This window comes from Microcaecilia unicolor, chromosome 2 (genome assembly GCF_901765095.1).
Source record: "Microcaecilia unicolor chromosome 2, aMicUni1.1, whole genome shotgun sequence".
Classification (NCBI taxonomy): domain Eukaryota; kingdom Metazoa; phylum Chordata; class Amphibia; order Gymnophiona; family Siphonopidae; genus Microcaecilia; species Microcaecilia unicolor.
The window spans coordinates 206,669,186-206,693,836 of record NC_044032.1 but is presented as its reverse complement, the minus strand read 5'-3'; the positions used below and the strand labels follow the sequence as shown (position 1 = coordinate 206,693,836).

The 24,651-nt window shown below is 49.1% G+C and overlaps 1 protein-coding gene across 1 annotated transcript in view; it reads left to right on the top strand.

Annotated features, from left to right (window-relative positions):
- The first annotated feature begins 241 nt into the window (after positions 1 to 241).
- The window catches only part of LOC115461912 (aminopeptidase O-like), a 247,942-nt gene continuing 223,532 nt past the window's right edge, over positions 242 to 24,651 (top strand). Inside the window, exons 1-4 of the mRNA XM_030191967.1 lie at positions 242 to 267; positions 845 to 908; positions 1,124 to 1,186; positions 1,765 to 1,845. Coding sequence (XP_030047827.1) covers positions 242 to 267; positions 845 to 908; positions 1,124 to 1,186; positions 1,765 to 1,845 — 234 coding nt within the window. The remainder of the gene's footprint in view (positions 268 to 844; positions 909 to 1,123; positions 1,187 to 1,764; positions 1,846 to 24,651) is intronic.

The following is a 24,651-nucleotide window of genomic DNA, read 5'->3' as shown; positions in this document are numbered from 1 at the left end:
TTGTACCATGGATTTTTCCTTTTGTGGGGCCTATAAAAAATAATTATTCAGCTTCTTCTTTTTTCTTTTCTGTTCTTTGTTTTGGTTTTCTCAATAGATGTGGTTCAGTGTGTCTGAGGAAATACACAATTATGAGCAGGCATATATATATATATACTGAATAATATTGCAACTGTATGCATTTTTGCTTTCTCCAAAGCTTTACACACACACAGGCCATTTTTTGTAATCTATACAAAGAATGACATTGATGATGTGTACAGAAATGTATTTGCCGTGAAATATCCAGCGTTTTAGTTCTCCATTACAAATTTAGTGTGAAAATACTTATTAAATGTAAGGTGGGGGGCAGACTTGGCCCTAGAGTGCCTGGTGTTTATTGATAACAAGGGAAGCCAGCAAGCAGGTGAGCCAGGGGTCGCAACCTACAGCATTTGTTGTTCAGTTTTGGGAAGTATTATTGCATTCATCAGCTTAAGGTCAGAGGATCCATGATTACCAGTCTATAGTGAAAACACTTAAATTATAAGGACACTAGGCTGGCAGCCAAGCTGCCCTGAAGCTCACCCTTCCTGGAGGTGATGGGAACAGAGGGTGCATGTACCTTTAATATTCCCAACTTGGCAGGCTCCTCCCCAGCAGAGTTTTAGTTGAAGGAAGGGGGGGGGGGGGGGTGCTGTTAGGTGTTTTATTTCCTAAGAAGAACATTTATACACAACTAAGCCCTGTGCTGATCTACGGAAAGGACACATTGGTAAGGGGGAACTGGAGGTAGAGTACATAAAGAATAGGGAAAGGGGGAGGGGCGCAGCAAAAACAAATAACAAACACAATATTCTATAAGTAAAACGCATGTGCGGCAAAATCTAACGTGGAAAGGGAAAGCCAGGATTGCAGAAGTCCAAAAGGTAAGAAACTTGCAAACGGTATTTAAAGCCTGTTGGTCTAGGAAACAGGGAAGATGGTCGTTAAAGTAAAGAGCTCTGCATTCAGTTTTGTTGCAACTGGGACGGGAGCAGGAAAGATAACATGAAAAGCTGAAGCAGTGACCGAGAAGGAACAAAACACTAGTCCAGGCTGTTTCATCTCCCCTTCGTTTACATTATGTTTTTATCTCGTTTAGCCCTTGTGGGAAGAAAGTTCTTCGTGGACGGAAAATCGGCTTTCGAGGCAAGTGAAGGATGAGGTAAGAATAAAGGAGTCAGTTTCTCTTGCTGTACTTTTAACTCCCCCTCCCCACTCCTGATTTGATTTTCCTTTAGCTCTTAAGTACCTGCATTCTCCAGGTTCTCCGAGTGATTCTTCTCATTTTTTTAAAGTCTAAAGAAACACATTTTTATTCTTGTGTGTTTTTACTTTATTGTTAAAAAAAAAAGAAAAGAATAAATAAAGCTATTTGGAGAGTAATTGCACGTTTAGAACAGGGACTTTCCGCGGCAGTTTGCGTCCATTAATTGGGGAAAAGTTCTTACTGCAGTTCTGTTATGGATTTAACAGCCAGCAACGGCAATGTTTCTTGAAACATTGATTAGCTTTAAGCAGGAAAACAAAAAAGCTTTCATGAGAGTGGACAAGTATTTGGTCATGCATAAGTGGTTAAAAGGATTATCTGAGGATATGCCACGCTAAAACTGGAAGAACATTTCTTTTCAGTCTGGTAATGGAAAATATGCATCTTGCAGTCAGTCTTCTTTCATAACTCTAGTAGCTGCACCCAAGTTCACTACCCTTCATTCTAAAATCATTTGTCCTTGTGAACTGCAGGTCAGAAAATGGATTAGATTAAACCAAAGGAACAAAGGCAACAAAAGGAAAAGAACACAGGATGAGGTGCAGTTTGAAAAGGTAGGATATGAGGTCTCCTTTCTCCCCCATTCTCCTGATTCGAGCTGGGTGCAGCAGGTGAAAAATTGTGTGGTAGGCCTTGAGCTGTGTACATACAGATATGCCTAGATAGGTATCCTGCACATTTAGATTTTCTTGGCAAAAGTAGAACAGAATGGCACAGTATTTTTGGTCTGTGTGTAGGTGGAAAGCAGATTGGTTGGGCAGGAGTCTGTAACAGAAGGAAACCAAGGGCATGGCAGAGGGGGATTAACAAGATCCCAGTACAAATATTGAGACTCAAGGGTTATTAAAATGCCATATAAAAGGAATGGCTCAAAATCCTCAAGTTAATGTGTCTCCACGTGGCTAGTGTTAAACGTGGTTTGTATCTTCTCCAGTGTTTGTGGTGCATGCCACTCCTGCTATAAATATACTGACAAAAGGCTTCTGTAAAAATGTCTGCAACAGATTTTTTTTTCTTTTTTTAAAATTTAATAAGGTCTTTTCTTGAAATAAGTGCAGCATGAATATTATAATACTAGGAACCAGCAAATAAATATACAATCATGAACATATCACGGCCTTACAGATGCAAAAAATACAGCACACTTACAGTATAACATAGCAAGTAGTGTAGTATTACAAAAACAAAGCCGAGTTTAACATCACTTTATATGTTTTTTTTAAAATAAATTAAATACCCTTTCTCCCCAATCCACCAGCACAGCCAAGCTCCAGGATGTTCAAACTTCCCCCCCCCCCCCCCCCCCCATGCCCCAGAATAACAAGATAAAGTGAGTGTTCTCTTACAAACATAATTGAGCTAGGGGACCCTACAAATTTTCCCATTTCCTCAAAGCCTTCAGACACGTAGCCCTAAGGTTGCCCATGGTATCATAGGAGCCAACTTTTCAAAATGATTGGGGGAGCTGAACCCAATAGAAACTACCCCTCCCTGGACAAAGTCAAAGAGTTTGCTCAATATTGGAGGGTGCTGAAGCACCCACAGAGCTGGCTCCTATGCATGGTACAAATATAATGCAAGTGACACTTCCAAGCCCAAATGGAGGTTGAGCTTTTCCATTCATTTATTGTTTTTACTCATTAAAGACACTTCATAACATAAATTGACAAAATAAACCTGGTGAGCTAATATTTCATACTGGGTGTATGCAGAGCTATTTGTAATGTTTATAGTAGTCAAAAACTGATGTTTTTGGGGAGGGGGTCTGGTCACATATTGACCCTTAGAAAACTGTAACTGGTAATGCTGGCGCATACAGATTTGATTTTAATATCTATTTTGTTATCCCAACAAATATACACATTTATTTTGGAAGTACGTGTTATTGGCTATTTCAGGAAACAATACAATATCTGTCAGTCTTCAAGAAGGTCTGGACAATCTTTGCCAACACTTTGGCTAAATTTCTGCCTTAATATGGGCATTGTGGTATTTTTACAAATGTCTCTGTACAAAGAAGATCTTAATATCTTTATTAGCTAAGTAAGGATTCTGAAATGGTGTATAACTGAGATATAAGCAATGACAAATGAGAAACACTCTTGTTTGTATGCTGGTATTTCCTCATGGACAAGCTGTTGAGATAGGCATGGAAGAAACTAATAATTTCAGACACATCATTTGCTGTTCAGTTCCAGCATTGAGTGCAGCTTGATTTCTATATACTTGGCTATAAGCCAAGGATACACATATTGGGTACCCAGAACCAAACCAAAGGACAAGTACATAGAATCTCTAAGGGAATGATAGGGAGAGTTGATAGCATGGATGGGCAGACTGGATAGGCCATATGGCCTTTTATTTGCCTACATTATAAGCACTATGAGACTTTAGAATACTCATTTTAGAATCATGGACAAGAGGGAGAATCCCAAAGGTTAGGAAATCTAATGCTTGTAGTTTAAAAGGGGGCCTTAATTTGAAATTACTACTACTTCTTATCATTTCTAAAGCACTACTAGACTTACGCAGCGCTGTACACTTGAACATGAAGAGACAGTCCCTGCTCGACAGAGCTTACAATCTAATTAGGACAGACAGACAGAACAAACAAGAGATAAGGGAATATTAAAGTGAGGATGATAAAATAAGGGTTCTGAACAAAGTGAATAAGGGTTAGGAGTTAAAAGCAGCATCAAAAGGTGGGCTTTTAGCTTAGATTTGAAGACGGCCAGAGATGAAGCTTGACGTACCGGCTCAGGAAGTCTATTCCAAGCATATAGTGCAGCAAGATAAAAGGAACGGAGTCTGGAGTTAGCAGTGGAGGAGAAGGGTGCAGATAAGAGAGATTTACCCAGTGAACGGAGTTCCCGGGGAGAAATGTAGGGAGAGATGAGAGTGGAGAGGTACTGAGGAGCTGTAGAGTGAATGCACTTATAGGTCAATAAGAGGAGTTTGAACTGTATGCGGAAACAGATAGGAAGCCAGTGAAGTGACTTGAGGAGAGGGCTAATATGAGCATAACGACACTGGAGGAATATTAGTCGTGCAGCAGAATTTTGAACAGATTGAAGAGGAGAAAGATGGCTAAGTGGGAGACCTGTAAGAAGCAAGTTGCAATAGTCTAAGCGAGAGGTGGATGAGGGTTCTGGTAGTGTGCTCAGAAAGAAAAGGGCGAATTTTGCTGATATTATAGAGAAAGAAACGACAGGATTTAGCAGTCTGTTGAATATTTGCAGAGAAAGAGAGGGAGGAGTCGAAGATGACCCCAAGGTTACGAGCTGATGAGACAGGAAGGATGAGAGTGTTATCCACAGAAATAGAGAATGGGGGAGGAGGAGAGGTTGGTTTAGGGGGAAAGATGAGAAGCTCAGTCTTGGTCATGTTTAGTTTCAGATGGTGCTTAGACAGGCAGGCTGATACTTTGGCCTGGATTCCTGCTGAGATTTCTGGTGTGGAGATGTAGATCTGGGAGTCATCAGCGTAAAGATGATACTGAAAACCATGGGATGAGATCAGAGTACCAAAGGAAGAAGTATAGATGGAGAAAAGAAGAGGTCCCAGGACAGATCCCTGAGGTACACCAACTGACAGTGGGATAGAAGTAGAGGATCCACTATACTAAAGGTTCGCTGGGAGAGATCAGAAGAAAACCAGGAGTGAACAGAGCCCTGAAATCCAAATGAGGACAGCGTATCAAGGAGTAGGCTGTGATCAACAGTGTCAAAAGCAGCAGATCGAGAAGGATGAGTATAGAATAAAAACCTTTGGATCTGGCCAGGAACAGATTGGAGACTTTAGCAAGCACTGTTTCAGTTGAATGAAGGGGGCGAAAGCCAGATTGAAGTGGATTAAGAATAGCTTGAGATGAAAGAAAGTCAAGGCAACAGCGGTGAACAGCAAGTTCTCCGAGGACAAGCAGGCTGCTTGTTCTCACGACTGGGGTTGACGTCCGCGGCAGCCCCCACCAACCGGAAGAAGCTTCGCGGGACGGTCGGCACGCAGGGCACGCCCACCGCGCATGCGCGGCCGTCTTCCCGCCCGTGCGCGACCGCTCCCGCCAGTTACTTTTTTTCCGCGACTGGAGAGAGTTGTGCAATTGCCTCTCTCTCCGTTCAGCCGCCGGATTTTTCGACCGCGTTTACGCGGATCGTTGCTTTGGATCCCCGTTCGGTTCCTCTTTCTTTTCTTTCATTTGTATTGTTAAAAAAAAAAAAAAAAAAAGATTTTCGCGCGTGTGGAGCACGCGCTCCCCTTTTCCCTCGCTTCCAGCGGGGACGCCTCGTTGCGGCCTAGTGGCCGCTCGGGTCGGCTAATTTTTTCGTGGTGTGATTTTAGCCACCATTGCCGACTTTGACTTCGCCGACGCGATTTTTCCGTCGATGTCCTCGAAGGTCCCGAGTGGATTTAAAAAGTGTGGTCGCTGCGGCCGGCCGATCTCGCAGACCGACACCCACGCTTGGTGCCTCCAGTGCCTCGGGCCGGAGCACAATCTCAAGTCGTGCGCGCTGTGTCTCGGTCTCCGGAAACGGACTCAGGTTGCGAGGCAAGTTCTGCGGGACCGTCTTTTTGGAACTTGCGCCGGCCCCTCGACGTCGACCTCGACGGCATCGGTATCGAAGGCCGGGTCTTCGGTACCGGTATCGATGCCCGAGACATCGGCACCGATGGCAGCGACCCCAGGAGAACAGGTCCCGTCGGCCCGCCGGTCCGCCGGTGAGAGGGGGGTTGAGAGGCCGCGTGGGCAGTCGGCCCCGGCCACTCCCTCAGCTCGTGAGCCACGGGACCGAACCCTGTCGGACCCGGTACCTCGAGACCGAGGGGGATCGACCTCCTCCTCCTCCATGCCCTCCGGCGCCGGTGACGTGCACCGGAAAAAAGATAAGAAGCGCCGTCACCGGGAGCCCTCGGTGCACCCTGAAGAGGAGTCGACGCCGAAGCGTCATCGCAGAGAGGAGAGATCTCCGTCGGTGGTGGAGGTACCGACGCGTCGGGGTTCCGGCACCTCGGTGCCGTCTCCTGGCCCCCAGCAGCTTCTGGCACCGACACCCTTACCGGCCCCACCGCCTTTCCCGGCAGCGGGCCTGGACGAGTGCCTCAGAGCCATCCTTCCGGGGATCCTGGAAGGGCTGATGCGCCAGGCTGTGCCGGCGTCGGGGGTGCTTGCGCCCCCGGCGCCGATGACTGTGGCGCCGGCGAGCTCTAGCCCGGCGCCGGGGCTGTCGACACCGCCGCCGCTTGCGGTGCCGGTCTCGACCGCCACGCAGGTGGAGTCCCCGTCGACGTCGATGGAGGGAGCTCCGTCCCCGCCGGCGCGGGAGTCCACCGCTCGACGACACCGAGACCTCGGTGCCTCGACGTCGAGCCGGGCCCGGTACCGGACTCAGCTACATGAGCTAATGTCCGATACCGAGGATGAGGACTCGTGGGGGGAAGAGGAGGACCCGAGATATTTCTCCTCAGAGGAGTCTACGGGCCTTCCCTCGGACCCCACGCCGTCACCGGAGAGGAAGCTCTCACCTCCTGAGAGTCTCTCCTTTGCCTCCTTTGTGCGGGATATGTCTATAAGCATTCCCTTTCCCGTGGTCTCTGTGGAAGAGCCGAGGGCCGAGATGCTCGAGGTCCTCGACTATCCATCACCACCTAGAGAGTCCTCCACGGTACCGCTGCACAATGTCCTGAAGGAGACGCTGCTTCGGAACTGGGTGCGACCACTAACTAACCCCACCATTCCCAAGAAAGCAGAGTCCCAGTACAGGATCCACTCTGACCCAGAGCTCATGCGGCCCCAGTTGCCCCATGACTCAGCGGTCGTGGATTCTGCTCTCAAGAGGGCATGGAGTTCGAGGGATACCGCCTCGGCGCCCCCGGGGCGGGAGTCTCGCACTCTGGACTCATTTGGGAGGAAGGCCTACCAATCCTCCATGCTCGTGACCCGCATCCAATCTTACCTGCTCTATATGAGCATCCACATGCGGACCAATGTGCAACAGCTGGCGGACCTGGTCGATAAGCTCCCGCCGGAGCAGTCCAGGCCATATCAGGAGGTGGTCAGGCAGCTGAAGGCGTGCAGAAAGTTCCTGTCCAGGGGGATTTTTGACACCTGTGACGTGGCATCTCGTGCTGCGGCCCAAGGTATAGTGATGCGCAGGCTCTCATGGCTGCGTGCCTCTGACCTGGACAACCGCACCCAGCAGAGACTGGCTGACGTCCCTTGCCGGGGGGATAATATTTTTGGCGAGAAGGTCGAGCAGATGGTTGACCAACTGCATCAGCGGGAAACCGCTCTCGACAAGCTCTCCCACCGGGCGCCTTCAGCACCCGCCCCCGCGGGCGGGGCGTTTTTTCCCGGGCTCGGCAGGCTGCACCCTATTCTTTTGCGAAGCGTAGGTACAACCAGCCGGCCCGAAGGCCTCGTCAGGCACAGGGACAGCCCCAGCGCGCTCGTTCCCGTCAACAGCGTGCGCCTAAGCAGCCCCCTGCGCCTCCACAGCAAAAGCCGGGGACGGGCTTTTGACTGGATCCACGGGAACATAGCCGCCCTACAAGTGTCCGTACCGGACGACCTGCCGGTCGGAGGGAGGTTAAAATTCTTTCACCAAAGGTGGCCTCTCATAACCTCCGACCAGTGGGTTCTCCAAATAGTGCGGTGCGGATACGCCCTGAATTTGACCTCCCTGCCTCCAAATTGTCCTCCGGGAGCTCAGTCTTTCAGCTCCCATCACAAGCAGGTACTTGCAGAGGAACTCTCCGCCCTTCTCAGCGCCAATGCGGTCGAGCCCGTACCACCCGGGCAGGAAGGGCAGGGATTCTATTCCAGGTACTTCCTTGTGGAAAAGAAAACAGGGGGGATGCGTCCCATCCTAGACCTGAGAGGCCTGAACAAATTCCTGGTCAAAGAAAAGTTCAGGATGCTTTCCTTGGGCACCCTTCTGCCAATGATTCAGAAAAACGATTGGCTATGTTCCCTGGATTTAAAGGACGCATACACTCACATCCCGATACTGCCAGCTCACAGACAGTATCTCAGATTCCGCCTGGGCGCACGGCACTTTCAGTATTGTGTGCTGCCCTTTGGGCTCGCCTCTGCCCCACGAGTGTTTACAAAGTGCCTCGTGGTGGTAGCGGCCTACCTACGCAAGCTGGGAGTGCACGTGTTCCCATATCTCGACGATTGGCTGGTCAAGAACACCTCGGAGGCAGGAGCCCTCCGGTCCATGCGGTGCACTATTCAACTTCTGGAGCTGCTGGGGTTTGTGATAAATTACCCAAAGTCCCATCTCCAGCCAACTCAGTCTCTGGAATTCATAGGAGCGCTGCTGAATTCCCGGACGGTTCAGGCCTACCTTCCCGAAGCGAGGGCCACCAATCTCTTGGCCCTGGCTTCGCAGACCAGAGCGTCTCAGCAGATCACAGCTCGGCAGATGTTGAGACTTCTGGGTCATATGGCCTCCACAGTTCATGTGACTCCCATGGCTCGTCTTCACATGAGATCTGCTCAATGGACCCTAGCTTCCCAGTGGTTCCAAGCCACCGGGAATCTAGAGGATGTCATCCGCCTCTCCACCAGTTGCCGCACTTCACTGCTCTGGTGGACCATACGGACCAATTTGACCCTGGGACGTCCATTCCAAATTCCGCAGCCCACGAAAGTGCTGACGACGGATGCATCCCGCCTGGGGTGGGGAGCCCATGTCGATGGGCTTCACACCCAGGGTCTGTGGTCCCTCCAGGAAAAGCATCTGCAGATCAACCTCCTGGAGCTCCGAGCGATCTGGAACGCACTGAAGGCTTTCAGAGATCGGCTGTCCTGCCAAATTATCCAAATTCGGACAGACAATCAGGTTGCAATGTATTACGTCAACAAGCAGGGGGGCACCGGATCTCGCCCCCTGTGTCAGGAAGCCGTCGGTATGTGGCGTTGGGCGTGTCGGTTCGGCATGCTTCTCCAAGCCACGTACCTGGCAGGCGTAAACAACAGTCTGGCCGACAGACTGAGCAGAGTCATGCAACCGCACGAGTGTTCGCTCCATTCCAGAGTGGTACGCAAGATCTTCTGAGAGTGGGGCACCCCCTCGGTGGATCTTTTCGCCTCTCAGACCAACCACAAGCTGCCTCTGTTCTGTTCCAGGCTTCAGACACACGGCAGGCTAGCGTCAGATGCCTTTCTCCTTCATTGGGGGACCGGCCTCCTGTATGCTTATCCTCCCATACCTTTGGTGGGGAAGACCTTACTGAAGCTCAAGCAAGACCGCGGCACCATGATTCTGATAGCGCCCTTTTGGCCCCGTCAGATCTGGTTCCCTCTTCTTCTGGAGTTGTCCTCCGAAGAACCGTGGAGATTGGAGTGTTTTCCGACTCTCATTTCGCAGAACGACGGAGCGTTGCTGCACCCCAACCTTCAATCCCTGGCTCTCACGGCCTGGATGTTGAGGGCGTAGACTTCGCTGCGTTGGGTCTGTCTGAGGGTGTCTCCCGGGTCTTGCTTGCCTCTAGGAAGGATTCCACTAAAAAGAGTTACTTTTTCAAGTGGAGGAGGTTTGTCGTTTGGTGTGAGAGCAGGGCCCTAGAACCTCGTTCTTGCCCTGCACAGAACCTGCTTGAATACCTTCTGCACTTATCAGAGTCTGGCCTCAAGACCAACTCAGTAAGGAATCACCTTAGTGCGATTAGTGCTTACCATTATCGTGTGGAAGGTAAAGCCATCTCTGGAGAGCCTTTAGTCGTTCGATTCATGAGAGGCTTGCTTTTGTCAAAGCCCCCTATCAAGCCTCCTACTGTGTCATGGGATCTCAACGTCGTCCTCACCCAGCTGATGAAACCTCCTTTTGAGCCACTGAATACCTGCCATCTGAAGTACTTGACCTGGAAGGTCATTTTCTTGGTGGCAGTTACTTCAGCTCGTAGGGTCAGTGAGCTTCAAGCCCTGGTAGCTCATGCTCCATATACCAAATTTCATCACAACAGAGTAGTGCTCCGCACCCACCCAAAGTTCCTGCCGAAGGTGGTGTCGGAGTTCCATCTTAACCAGTCAATTGTCTTGCCAACATTCTTCCCCAGGCCGCATACCCGCCCTGCTGAACGTCAGTTGCACACATTGGACTGCAAGAGAGCATTGGCCTTCTACTTGGAGCGGACACAGCCCAACAGACAGTCCGCCCAATTGTTTATTTCTTTCGACCCTAACAGGCTAGGGGTCGCTGTCGGGAAACGCACCATCTCCAATTGGCTAGCAGACTGCATTTCCTTCACTTACGCCCAGGCTGGGCTGACTCTTGAGGGTCATGTCACGGCTCATAGTGTCAGAGCCATGGCAGCGTCGGTGGCCCACTTGAAGTCAGCCACTATTGAAGAGATCTGCAAGGCTGCGACGTGGTCATCTGTCCACACATTCACATCTCATTACTGCCTCCAGCAGGATACCCGACGCGACAGTCGGTTCGGGCAGTCGGTGCTGCAGAATCTGTTTGGGGTGTAAATCCAACTCCACCCTCCAGGACCCGAATTTATTCTGGTCAGGCTGCACTCTCAGTTAGTTGTTCTTCGTAGGTCAATTTCTATTGTTCCCTCGCCGTTGCGAGGTTCAATTGACCTGGGTTCTTGTTTTGAGTGAGCCTGAGAGCTAGGGATACCCCAGTCGTGAGAACAAGCAGCCTGCTTGTCCTCGGAGAAAGGGTATGATACATACCTGTAGCAGTTGTTCTCCGAGGACAGCAGGCTGATTGTTCTCACCTACCCTCCCTCCTCCCCTTTGGAGTTGCGTTTTCATCTTTTTGCTAGTCATTCAACTGGCGGGAGCGGTCGCGCACGGGCAGGAAGACGGCCGCGCATGCGTGGTGGGCGTGCCCTGCGTGCCGACCGTCCCGCGAAGCTTCTTCCGGTTGGTGGGGGCTGCCGCGGACGTCAACCCCAGTCGTGAGAACAATCAGCCTGCTGTCCTCGGAGAACAACTGCTACAGGTATGTATCATACCCTTTCAAGTATCTTGGATAGGAAAGGGAGGAGGGAGATGGGGCGAGAGTTGGAAGGACAGGTAGGGTCCAATGAAGGTACTCCACATTTGATCTATTGTAAATGAATTGTCCTTTTGAATGAGTTTTTCTCTAATTTGAAAATGCTTGAAAAGTGACTTAGATTTTCAACATATGGCAACCTCCTGTAGGTTTTCTGCAAATGGGATCATTCCTTTCAGCCACAAAAAAAATCCATTGTACTTTATTCCCTTGATTTTTATGCATATTCCTGCCACAGTGGGGATTAAGAGAACATTTGGATCTTTGGCAAAGGAAATACTGTGACTAACAAATTTATTCTAAAAGTATCCTTTCCTTGTCATCAAGCAGATGAAGCCATTACGTATAGGTTGTGTCCATCAACCAGCAGGGGGAGATAGAGAGCACTCAATTTTTCACAGTGCCTCATGGCCAGCTAGCTCCACTGCCTCTTCAGTATTCTCTATCTCCCCAAGCAGGGTGGCTGCAGCTTCTTCGAGCTCCATCAAAAATCTGCCTGGGGTGGCTCCTGGCTTGCCAGTTGTTAGCCGGGGTGTTAGAGGCTATAGCAGCTTCACTTTGAAGGCACAAATGTCAGCCCTTTCCCTGCCTTACCCATGCCCCCGTGGATGTGGACATATTAGCTTGCTTTCCCTCTCCTTTCCCATTCAGTGGATGCAGGCACATTGGTTCGCCTTTCCCTGCCTTTCCCACTTATCTGAGCCTCCGGAGTATTTTTATTTACCTCTTTTGCCTCTGCTTTCCTCACAGCGTAAAAAAAATATATAAATAAATAATTAAAGTTGCGTTGCGCTTTAGCGCAGCGATCTTGGAAAAGAGTTTTTTTTCTTGAGATTCTTCTGCAGGACCGGAGCTGTGATACTCGGTCTAGTGAGGTAAGAGTGTTTTCTGACTCCTCCGGGGTGGGCCCACGATCGGGACGCTTTTGGCGCGAACCGCCATTTTTTAATTTTACCGCCATTTTCGGCGATGGCTGCGGAGACTGTAAAGCACTGTTCTAAATGTGGCAAGCGCAAATCAGCAGCGGGGCTCTGTAATTCGTGCTGTACAGACGGTAGAGCCGGCCCGAGCATGGCAAGTGGCGATCTTTTGCGCTCTGAGCTGGCAGCGGACGCCATTTTGGATTTTCCACATGGCGCGGCCTCCGTTGCGACAGAGAACCCTGAATCCGGGGGGGGGGGGGGGTGGGGGTCCTCTGAGTGAGGCTAATAATAGAGCTGATAGCCCTGGGCAGGATCCGGGCGGTCAGGGAGCGGTTTTCTCCCCTGATTTTGTTTTAATGCTGCATCGGGCGTACATGCTTAAAAGAGCTCTTCCACAGGGTTCTTCGGACCCTCTGCCTGGTCACGGCTGTGACAAAGAGAACTACCCTCCCTGTTGAAGGTGGTGTTGCCCTGAAGGATATTCAAGACCGCAGGCTTGATTCAGTTCTGAAGCGGTCCTTTGATTTGGAAGGTCTCACTGTTCGGGCATCTGCATGCAGTTGTTATGCTGCTAGTAGAGCCTGCCTGGCTTGGTTACAGCAGGCAGTGGAACAGCCCGGTGATGGAGCGGAGACCTTATCTGAAGTGGCTCCGCGGATGGAGTCGGCCTTGTCCTTTTTGGCTGACGCCCTTTATGATATGGTCAGAGCTTCGGCTAAACTAATGGCTGTAGCAGTGGCGGCTCGCCGCACTCTTTGGCTACGACATTGGGCGGCGGACATGGCCTCTAAGCAAAGGTTGGTGAAGTTGCCCTTTCAAGGCCTTCTCCTGTTTGGTGAGGAGCTGGAAAACATTGTTAAAGGCCTAGGGGATTCCAAACCTCAGCGCTTGCCCGAAGATAGGCTGAAGCCTTCCTCTAAGGGTCAGGCGTCCGCTTCTCTTACAGACCTCGCGTCCGTGAAGCTAGAAGGTACCGCCCGGGGCGTGCTGCTGGGTTCACTTCGCGTGCCCGCTTTCGGCAGAGAAACTCCTTTCGCTCGGACAAACGTTCCACAGCTGCCAGTTCAAGGCCTGGAGTTTAGGGGCGACCCTCTCAATGATGGTGCGCTGGCCCCCTCCTCGTTTCCTGTCATTGGAGGAAGACTTTCCCTCTTTTTCGAGGAGTGGGCCAAAATCTCCGCAGATCAGTGGGTCTTGGACCTGATCAGAGACGGATACCGAATAGAATTCGATGCCCCGGTGAGAGACGTGTTTGTGGAGTCCCAATGCGGTTCTGCCGCCAAACGGGCGCCGGTAGAGGAGACTTTGCACAGTCTGTGCCGGATAGGGGCTGTGACCCCAGTGCCTCTCGCTGAACAAGGACTAGGCCGCTACTCCATTTACTTTGTGGTGCCACGAAAAGGCGGGTCTTTTCGCCCAATCCTGGACTTAAAAGAGCTAAACAAGTCCTTAAGAGTGCGGCATTTTCACATGGAAACCCTGCGCTCCGTCATTGCGGCGGTACAGCCAGGAGAGTTTCTCATGTCTCTGGACCTGAAAGAAGCTTACTTGCACATACCAATTTGGTCCCCGCACCAGAAGTTTCTGCAGTTTGCGGTGTTGGGAAAACATTTCCAGTTTCGGGCCTTGCCTTTTGGCCTCGCCACAGCTCCCCGAACCTTCTCCAAGGTAATGGTGGTAGTAGCTGCCTTTCTCAGGCGAGAGGGTATCCGGGTTCACCCATACCTAGACGACTGGCTCATCAGAGCAGATTCAGAAAAAGAGAGTCATCTAGCTATAGCCAGAGTGGTTTCAGTCCTTCAATCTCTGGCCTGGGTCGTCAAAATGGCCAAAGTTACCTGACCCCCTCGCAATCTCTAGAATATTTGGGGGCCAGGTTCGACACAGCCTCGGGCTATATGTTTCTTCCCGAGCAAAGGCGGTGCAAGCTTCAGAATCAGGTCCGTCTGCTCCTGAGGATGCCCCGCCCGCGAGCTTGGGACATTGTCCAGCTGTTGGGATCGATGACGGCCACCTTGGAAGTGGTGCCCTGGGCGAGAGCGCACCTGAGACCTCTGCAGTATTCTCTACTTCAACAATGGTCTCCAGTATCTCAGGATTATCAGTGCAGACTTTCTTGGCTCCCTGCGGCCCGCCTCAGTATGGAGTGGTGGCTCTTGGACAGCATGTTGCCGCGGGGAATGCCGCTGGCGCTCCCCAATTGGTGCCTAGTGGTGACAGATGCCAGCCTGAAGGGCTGGGGCGCACATTGCCAGGGGAAGCATGCCCAGAGTCTGTGGACGCCCAACGAGTCGGAGTGGTCTATCAACCGCCTGGAGTTGAAAGCGGTGTTTCTGGCTCTTCTGGCCTTTCAAGTGACCCTGGAAGGATTGGCTGTCCGAGTGATGTTGGACAACACGACAGCAGTGGCCTACATAAATCGACAAGGCGGCACTCAGTGCAGAGCTCTAGCCGCGCATGCCGAACAAATTTGCCACTGGGCCGACCTGCATCTACAGTCCCTGTCAGCAGCTCACATTGCAGGTCAGAGCAACGTGCAAGCCGACTACCTAAGCAGGCATCAGATCGATCCAGCGGAGTGGGAACTAGCAGACGATGTATTCCTGCAGATATGTGCCAAATGGGGCAAGCCAGTGATGGATCTTATGGCGACCAGTTCCAATGCCAAAGTCCCGTGCTTCTTCAGCAGACGGAGGGATCCTCTCTCTGCCGGGTTGGATGCCTTGGCTCAACCCTGGCCCCTGGGCTTGCTGTATGTCTTTCCTCCATGGCCCTTGATAGGGCGAGTGCTCCTGCGGATTCGGCTGCATCCAGGAGAAGTGGTGCTCATCGCCCCGGATTGGCCCAGGAGGCCTTGGTATGCGGACCTCCGACAGATGCTGTTGGAGGCTCCCTTTCCGTTACCTCTGGTTCCGCACCTGTTGTCACAGGGTCCGGTGACCATGGAGGACACCTGCCGCTTTGGTCTTATGGCATGGCGATTGAGAGGGCGCAATTGAGAGATAAAGGCTACTCAAATAAGGTAATTTCCACTCTCATGCAGGCCCGTAAGCGCTCCACTTCCGTGGCTTATGCCAGGATTTGGCGCCAGTTTGAAGTCTGGTGTGTTTCAAGAGCGCTTTCTCCGTTGCGGGCTCCTGTCTCGCCAATTCTGGACTTTTTGCAGGACGGTGTACACAAAGGCTTGGCCTATAATTCCCTGCGGGTGCAAGTGGCAGCATTGGCCTCCCTGCGTGGCAAGGTTGAAGGCGTGTCCTTAGCTGCTCATGCAGATGTGGCACGGTTTCTTAGAGGGGTGCTTCGGCTCCGTCCTCCCGTGCGTGCACCTTGTCCAGCTTGGAACCTGGGGTTAGTATTGAAGGCCCTTCAGGGGGCTCCCTTTGAACCGCTTCGGCGTGCTTCAGAGAAAGATTTGACACTGAAGGCCGTCTTTTTAGTGGCCATTACCTCGGCGAGACAGGTGTCAGAGCTCCAGGCGCTGTCCTGTAGAGACCCTTTTCTGCAATTCTCAGAGTCAGGGGTCACGGTTCGGACCGTGCCTTCCTTCATGCCTAAGGTGGTTTCAGTGTTTCACCTAATCCAGCCTGTTTTTCTTCCCTCCTTTGTTGAGGAGGAGTTTCCAGATTCATTTGGCCAGTTGCACCTTTTGGATGTGCGCAGGACTCTGTTGCAGTATCTGCGAATTACAAATTCTTTCAGGACATCTGATCATCTTTTTGTGCTGTTTGCAGGTCCTCGCAGAGGGTCTTCAGCGTCTAAAGCCACTATTGCCCGTTGGCTCAAAGAAGCTATCTTTTCAGCATACCTGCTGTCTGGCCGGGCTCCGCCTGAAGCCTTTAAGGCACATTCCACAAGAGCGATTTCCTCTTCCTGGGCGGAAACTGGAGCACTATCTCTTCATGAGATTTGCAGTGCTGCAACATGGGCTTCTAAGCTCTCTTTCGCCTGACATTACAGGCTGGATGTGGCTGCCAGGAGGGATGCGCATTTTGGAGCACAGGTGCTAGCGCGTGGTGTGGCTTATTCCCACCCTATTTAGGGATTGCTTTGTTACATCCCATACATAATGGCTTCATCTGCTTGATGACAAGGAAGGGAAAATTAGGTTCTTACCATGATAATTTTCTTTCCTTTAGTCATAGCAGATGAAGCCATGAGCCCTCCCTGTATGATTGTCTGTATTGGAGTGATTCTGATTTTAGGTGCTGTTCTTGTTTCCTGAAGTTATATTCCTTCCTTGGGGAGTCGGAAAACAGTCTTCAGGATTCTTGTTACAGTTATAGGAGGATGAGTTCATTCCCTCCAGTTCATGTTTTGGGAGGATGAGTTTATTCCCTCCAGGAGGATGCAAGTATTCCCTCAGTTTATACAAAGTGGAGGACGAGTTTATTCCCTCCAGGAGGATGAGTTCATTCCCTCCTTTTTTGGAGTTTATGCCCTTGTTAAGGGGCCATCGTTCGCTGTGAGGAAAGTTCATGTTATTCCCATTGCGGTTTGCCATACTGCTTTGGAAGCTTCAAATACTGAAGAGGCAGTGGAGCTAGCTGGCCATGAGGCACTGTGAAAAGTTGAGTGCTCTCTATCTCCCCCTGCTGGTTGATGGACACAACCCATGGCTTCATCTGCTATGACTAAAGGAAAGAAAATTATCATGATAAGAACCTAATTTTCCCATCTTATTTCTTAGGCTTCTGGCATTTGCATTCAGACATTTCAAGCAATGTTTGTTGTTCCTGTTTACAACTTGCTCATCAGTTGACAGTGATAATTTGCAATCTTTAAAATCTTTCTGCTCTTTATTAAGACACCCGGGGACTCATTTTCAAACCACTTAAGACTTGTAGGTTACTATGGAACTTTGTAAGTTAAGTGCTTTGAAAATATGCCTCCAAGTCTACTATGGGGCTCCATTGAATTCACTATCAGGATGCCCTATCTTCCCTGTTTTGGTGATATCTTTTAAAGATACCTTGTTCTAAACAATGCAGTTTTTATCAGCCTTCCCCTAGTTTCTAGTTTTAAAAGCTGCTTTATCTCCTTTTTTAAATTTTGATGCTATTAGCCTGTTTCCACCCTGTTAAGGTGGAGCCCATCTTTCCGGAATAAGTTCTCCCTTCCGCAGAATGTTGCCCAGTTCGTAACAAATCTAAAACCCTTCTCCCTGCACCATTGCCTCATTCATGCATTGAGACTCTGGAGCTCTGCCTGTCTCTTGTGTCCTGCTTGTGGAATGTGGGGCACTTTTGAAAATGCTACCCTGTAGGTTCTGAGTTTTAGCTCTCTACCTAAGATCCTAAATTTGGCTTCCAGAACCTCTCTCCCACCTTTTCTTATGTCATTGGTACCCGTATGTACCAAGATAGCAGGCTGTTCCCCCCCCCCCCCCCAGCACTGTGTAAAATCTTATTTAGCTGCAGTGTCCAAGCGATCTTCACATCCATGAACCACCCAGCTATCTACATGCCTAATGATCATATCTCCCAGCACAATGGCAATCCTAACCCTTCCCTCCTGGAAAGTAGCCCCTGGAGAAACATCATTAGTGCAAGAGGATATTGCATCCCTTGGAGGACAGGTCCTGGCTGCAGGATCATTTCCTGCCTCTCTACAATGCTCTCCCTTCAGGAGACATTTCTCCTCCGTGACAGCACAGAGGTTGCTAGACTGGAGGTGGGACTTCTCCACTATGTCCCTGTAGGTCTTCTCTATAAACCTCTAAATCTGCTATTCTAGCCTGACCCATTCCCTGAGCGTTAGAGTTCTTTGTACCGAGTGCACTCTTACGACTTCTCACCAAGTGGGAGATAATCAAACATGGCTTTGTGCAAAAGGCTGAATAGCCCCCTTAATGCTGGACTGCTGCCTGCGTCTTGTTGGTGATTTCTTTTACTAAGCTGCGATAGTGATTCCCGGCACAGCAAATGCCGATGAGGCCCATTTAATTCCTATGGGCTTTGTCGTATTTGCTGCACGGGAATCGTTACTGCGGCCTAGTAAAAGAAGCCCTAAGTTGCTCAGAATGGCAATATGTAAACTAAAGTCCTCTAAGATTGCTAGTTATATGCTAGGCTATATTAATATTTAGGTTATTATTAATACCTTAATGTTATTAGTATGTTCCCTCTCTATGGATCTAAGTGGACTGTATGTCTGAGAGCTAATTACTGGCTGATAGACATGCCTTAATTAAATTTGTAGCCTCCTAATTGGTTCAAGGGCCTATAGCTAGGGATTTCCAGTTGTAAAAATATTCCATCCTCAAAAAAAACAAGGTTAATTACCTGTAACAGGTGTTGTCCAAGGACAGCAGGATTTATATTCTTACATACCTACTCACCTTCCATTTGAGTTAAATTCTAGACTAACGTGGAGGGGAATAATCAAACGGGGCGCCCAAGTTTTCATGAGGGCGTCCTCGCAGGACGGCCTCAAAGGGGCGGGGCGACCCATATTATCGAAAGAAGATGGGCGGCCATCTTTCGTTTCGATAATACGGTCGGAGATGTCCAAATCATGAAATTTAGGTTGTTTTTGAGATGGTCGTCCCCAGTTTTTGGCGATAATGGAAACCGAGGACGCCCATCTCAAAAGCAACCAAATCCAGGCCATTTGGTCGTGGGAGGAGCCAGCATTCTTAGTGCACTGGTGCCCCTCACATCCCAGGACACCAACTGGGCACCGTAGGGGGCACTGCAGTGGACTTCACAAATTGCTTCCAGGTGCATAGCTCCCTTACCTTGGGTGCTCAGCCCCCACCAAACCCACAACTGTACACCACTACCATAGCCCTTAGGGATGAAGGGGGGCACCTACATGTGGGTACAGTGGGTTTGTGGTGGGTTTCGGAGGGCTCATATTTACCACCACAAGTGTAACAGGTGGTGGGGCGGTTGGGCCTGGGTCCACCTGCCTGAAGTACACTGCACCCACTACAACTGCTCCAGGTACCTGCATACCGCTGCGATGGACCGGAGTATGGCATTTGAGGCTGGCATAGAGGCTGGAAAGAAAGTATTTGTAAACTTTTTTTTTTTATGGTGGGAGGGGGTTAGTGACCACTGGAGGGAGTAAGGGGAGGTGATCCCCGATTCCCTCCGGTGGTCATCTGGTCAGTTTGGGCACCTTTTTGATGCTTGGTCGTGAAAAAAAAAATGGACCAAGTAAAGTCACCCAAGTGTTCGTCATGGACGCCCTTCTTTTTTCCATTATCGGCCAAGGACGCTCATCTCCTAAGCACTCCCCAGTCCCGCCTTCGCTACACTGCCGACACCCCCCCCCCCCCCCTTGAACTTTGGTTGTCCCTGCGACGGAAAGCAATTGAGGGTGCCCAAAATTGGCTTTCAATTATGCCGATTTGGTCGACCTTGCGAGAAGGACACCCATCTCCCGATTTGTGTCGGAAGATGGACACCCTTCTCTTTCAAAAATTCACCTGAAAGTCACGCATGACTATGGCAGGTGTGCAGAAACACACATGCAGAGTTCATTGCTCTAAAAAGTTGTAGTAAAAAATCTAAGTATTGCTGTGCAGGCTCCATCAGATGACATCACTCAGTTGTAAAAATATTTTGCTATCCTCAGAGAACATCCGCTACAGGTAGGTAACTTTGTTTTATATGCCACTCTCATGCATAGCTTGATAATTTAATTTGTTCACATAACTTACTGGTGGACTTTTGTGCAGTAAGCAGTGACAATCCTAGGTTGGCTGCCACCCGGGGCGGATCGCCGATGTGCACCCTCCTCCCCAGCGCATCAACCCCCCCCCCCCCCCCCCCCCCCCCCGGGTGCATTTTTAGCTGCTGGGAGCAGCTGCATGGCTCTCGGCTCCGCTTGTTCCCTGCTCCCTATGCCCCGGAACAGGAAATAACCTGTTTGGGGCAGAGGGAGCCGGGAACCAGCGGAGCTGACAGGCGAGCAGCTGCTATCTGCACCCCCCCCCCAGCAACGTGCACCCGGGGCGGACTGCCCCCCACCGCCTCACCGTTGGTACGCCGTTACAAAAAATTAGTTTTGTTTGCACTGAAATTACATTATTGAAAATTTACCCCCACATGAATAATTAAATCTTTACTGTTTGCCTATATGAAACATCATGCCATCAAACTTCCAGTTTTCTTTTTAAAAAATGAAAAAAGCTAGATTTGTGTCTTTTAGCAAAGGTGCCCTTTTACTAAAGTGCATTAGATTTTGCAATGACTGCACTTTAATGCAATGAATTAATGTTCAATAAGTGCAAATTTAATGTGGCAACTTTGAGGGGCATGTTCAGCATGTCCTTTGCAGGTCCTGCGTTCAAAAATGTCATTAGCGCATAGTACTCAGCTTGCAGTTTGCATGGATGCATGTAGTACCTCCTTTTTAGGTAGTATTCAGTGGACCTGTGCAATGTTGCCACGTGCTAACTACACATACTGTCTTCCACATTCTCTGCACATGCCCAGCCTAGTTACTGCTCCGTAACACAAAATGCCCTTAATGAATGAATTGGCATATGCTGTCCATTAAAATAATACAAAACCAATTTCTGCATCTCTGCAGTAGCATTTAAATTTGCATGTTAATTGCCTAATGCTCTTCAGTGTAAGGGCCCAAAGTATTTTTTTTTCATAGGCATAGAATTAGAAAAATGCACACAATTAGAGGAAATGTTTACAAGGACAGCTTTAATTGTTGGGGGGGTGGGGGTTGTCTGACTTTTATTTCCTTATCAAATCGGTACAAGATGTTTAGGGTCTCTCTTATCAAGCTGCACGGCAATGCCGACAGTCCATTCAAAGTGAATGGGCTTTGTTGGCATTGCTGCACTGGAAACTGCTAGTGTTATGTTTGATATAAACCAAGAAAATTATTTCTCAGATTTTTTTTTTAAAGCTGGGCATTAGTCGAGGATGTTAATTCTGCACTAGAATTTTTTTTCTGCGGAGAGTAGGTATGCCTGTGCTAATCGGGTAGCGCAGGCACATTACCGCATGCTACCTGATTTGTGCGGGAGCCTTTGTCGTCTCCTAAATAGGTGATGATGGTGGTAAAGGCTCCTGCGCTAATGGGGAAATTAGCATGTGGCCATTTTACCGCCACACTAAAAGTGGCTGCAGTGCGTGGAAACCCACACGCTGACACCGGTGCCAGCCACGTTGTAGTGCGGCTTGGTAAAAGGGACCCCTATGTGCATAAATGAAAAAAACAAACAAACATAACTGAACACTCCCTACCCCATCTCCTGCAATAAAATAAAGCTCTTCCTTTCTTATCAAACATAGCCCTCCTTGAGTGTAAAAGAATGTTTTAAAAAATATGCAGATGGGCAAGTTTTCTGTTACCATCTCAGTTGCCTTTTCCTTGTACATCCATTTTAAATCAATTCAGATTTCAAATCCTTGTTGTTTTATCAAATTTGTATAAAATGACTGCTTTTTGTCATCAGATATGTGTTGTGCATTCCATGGGGACCTCACTTAGTTCCATGCATGGATTTATGAGCATCATCCAGTTCTTCACTTCAACAAACAGCCAAGAAAATGGGCTTATTAGGGCATTGGTACAGTGCCAAATTCTTGACAAATTCACTTTCTCAGAATCTCTAAATCACAGGGCTTATTTAAATGCCATTATGTCCATTACCTCTTGAAGCTTGAATACAGGAGCAGAGCATGTGCTGTGAATGGTGCTTGTCTAGTCTTTGTATTCTGAGTGTGGTTGTGGAGATTGTTCATGCAGTATTGCATGAACAGACATCTCTCCGAGCAAGTGATTTGTTAATGGTTGATATTTTCATCTAAAAGTAAATCCATTTTTGTAATTTTTTTAATCTAACCGATAGGCTTCTGGGCTCAGATATTTCTCAAATTATGTGTATTAAATCTTACCTAGTATACTCTAGACCGATCTTTAGGACAGGTGTTCTCAACCCCATCCTCATGACGTACCTAGACAGGTTTTCAGGATATCCACAGTGAACATACATGTGAGAGATTTCATGCATTAGAAGTGCATGCAAGTTTATCTACTACTACTAATAGCATTTATATAGCGCTACCAGATGCACGCAGCGCTGTACATTTGACATAGAGAGACAGTCCCTGCTCAAAGAGCTTACAATCTAGGTAAAACAGACAGACAAGACATTACGGGCAAGGAAATTGCAGGGTAAAGAGGAACAGGGGAGGAGGAGGGCAAATGAGTAGCGGTTAGGAGCCAAAGGCAGTAGTGAAAAGGTGAGCTTTCAGCATAGATTTATGATTCAACAATTTTTATTGATGACAAACGTAACATCCAGTGCATACATTATGTTTCAAGCCCTCAAGAAGTTGACATAAAGTAAACGATACAATATACATCGTCATATTTTAATTCTTAACCCGCCCTAATCCCCCCTCCCAACCTCCCCTTAACTTTAACTCCAGAAGATGTTACAATACTGCAGCTACCTACTGGCAACCTGTAGAAAGAGATTTCCACAAATCACCCACCAACCCCATCCTCAAAATCAATCCCCAAACTCTGCAACTGTGAGCAAACGGCCTCAACATATTAGGTTTAACACACCTTCACAAACCCTAGACTAAAACATTAGATATGAATGATAACCTGGTCACCTCCTCGGGTTAGAGCAGAAGGACCTGTACTCTGATGGTCCCCACTCCAACCCTACACGGCACCACATCTAACAGATATCAGTTTAAGTAAAACCCCGTCTAACTACCCCCCCTCCCCTTCTGCCTAGGTAACCCCCAAATCCCGGAGACCATGAGCATCAGTCTCATTTATTGAACCTGTGTTGCTGGCGGAGAACTAAGCGATATAGTGAGTTTGTTAAGGTTATAACTTCTCGCTTTAGGGCACAGCACATCAATATATCCTGCCCACGTTAGGTAAAAGAATTTTTGTGTTTTGAAATTGACTAGAGAGTCTTGAAATTCCATTAGGAGTAAGGCAAGAAAGCGATTACGCCATTGCCAAAAGGAAGGGACCCGTTCCTGTGTCCAGTTGGCCAGGATACATTTCTTACCAATCACATAGACCTTATGAGCAAGTGCACTCTGCTGAGCCGATCCTCCTACCACCGGAGATTGACAGCCCAGTAGAAAACATTTTGGCAACTGTCTGACCCGAACACCCCCAATCCTTTCTAGAAACCTGACTACTCTGCTCCAGAAAGCCTTGATAGCCGCGCATTGCCAGAAGGCAGGATAAAAATCATTTTGTGTCGCACCACAGCGCCTACACTTGGCCGACTCTAAGTACCCCATATTATAAAGACGTGACTGAGATGTATAGGCTCTATAGATCACCCTGGCCTGGCATTCCCTGAGTTCCGCACTCCGTGCCCACTTCCCAGCACCTCTCAAACCCCGCAGTAGTTCCTGAGTCGAAATCTCCGTCTGCATATCCCGGGCCCATCTCTTTGCCACCCGTCCCAAATCTCTCTGTGGCCGGGTCTCTAGTAATCGCTTGTACAGCAGGGAGACCGAGATAGGGTCGCCCGACGGCACCTCAAAAAGTTCTTCCAGCTTAGTGGCCAAATCAACACCCAGTGCCGCATGGGGCAAAGACGCCACGTAATGTCGCATCTGTTCATACGCAAAACGGGTGCCCCAATCAGAGGGATTTAACCTAAGCTCCTCCATGGACCTGAGCACCCCCGTGGACCCCAGCACATGATGCAAGAAAAGGTACCCCCCTCTCACCCCATGACCTCAAACCTGGGTTTTCAGTTCCCGGTCGAAAGTCATCATTTCCCTGCAGGGGGAGGGGTCTACTACACCTGCAGTCAAAGGACCACATCTTCACCAAGTATCTCCACATCGCCCTTGCTGATCCTATCAGAACATTGTATCGAATGTGTGTAGGGATCTCCTTCCCTCCCGCATGTAATATATAAAAAAGGTTTTGGGGGCCACACATCTCTTTTTCCATAGCTAGGGGAGTATAGGCCTCAGTCTGTTGGTACCAATCCCCCAAGTGACGTAGCAAGCAAGCTATATTATAAAGCCTGATATCTGGAGCTCCTAAGCCCCCCTCTTTTCAGCATAGATTTAAAAACAGGTAGAGATGGAGATAGACGTATGGGTTCGGGAAGACGGTTCCAGGCATACGGTGCCACAAGATAAAAGGAACGACGTCTGGAGTTAGCGGTGGAGGAGAAGGGGGACGACAAGAGATTTGTTCAGCGAGCGGAGTATCTCTTTACATTACATTAGACTTGTATTCCAATACATCTGCAGCTGCTTAGAAGTTGACAAGAATAATTTGGTTCCTTTACCCTGTTGGTCTTCTGTCACCATTGTTGAAACCTCTCTATTGGAATTCACCAAATACCTTGTTTTAATAGTATCCTTCAAGGATACCCCACTCTGAACCATACACTCTTGAGTGACTGTCAGCTCCCCCCCCCCCCCCCCCCCCCCCCCCCCCCCCCCCC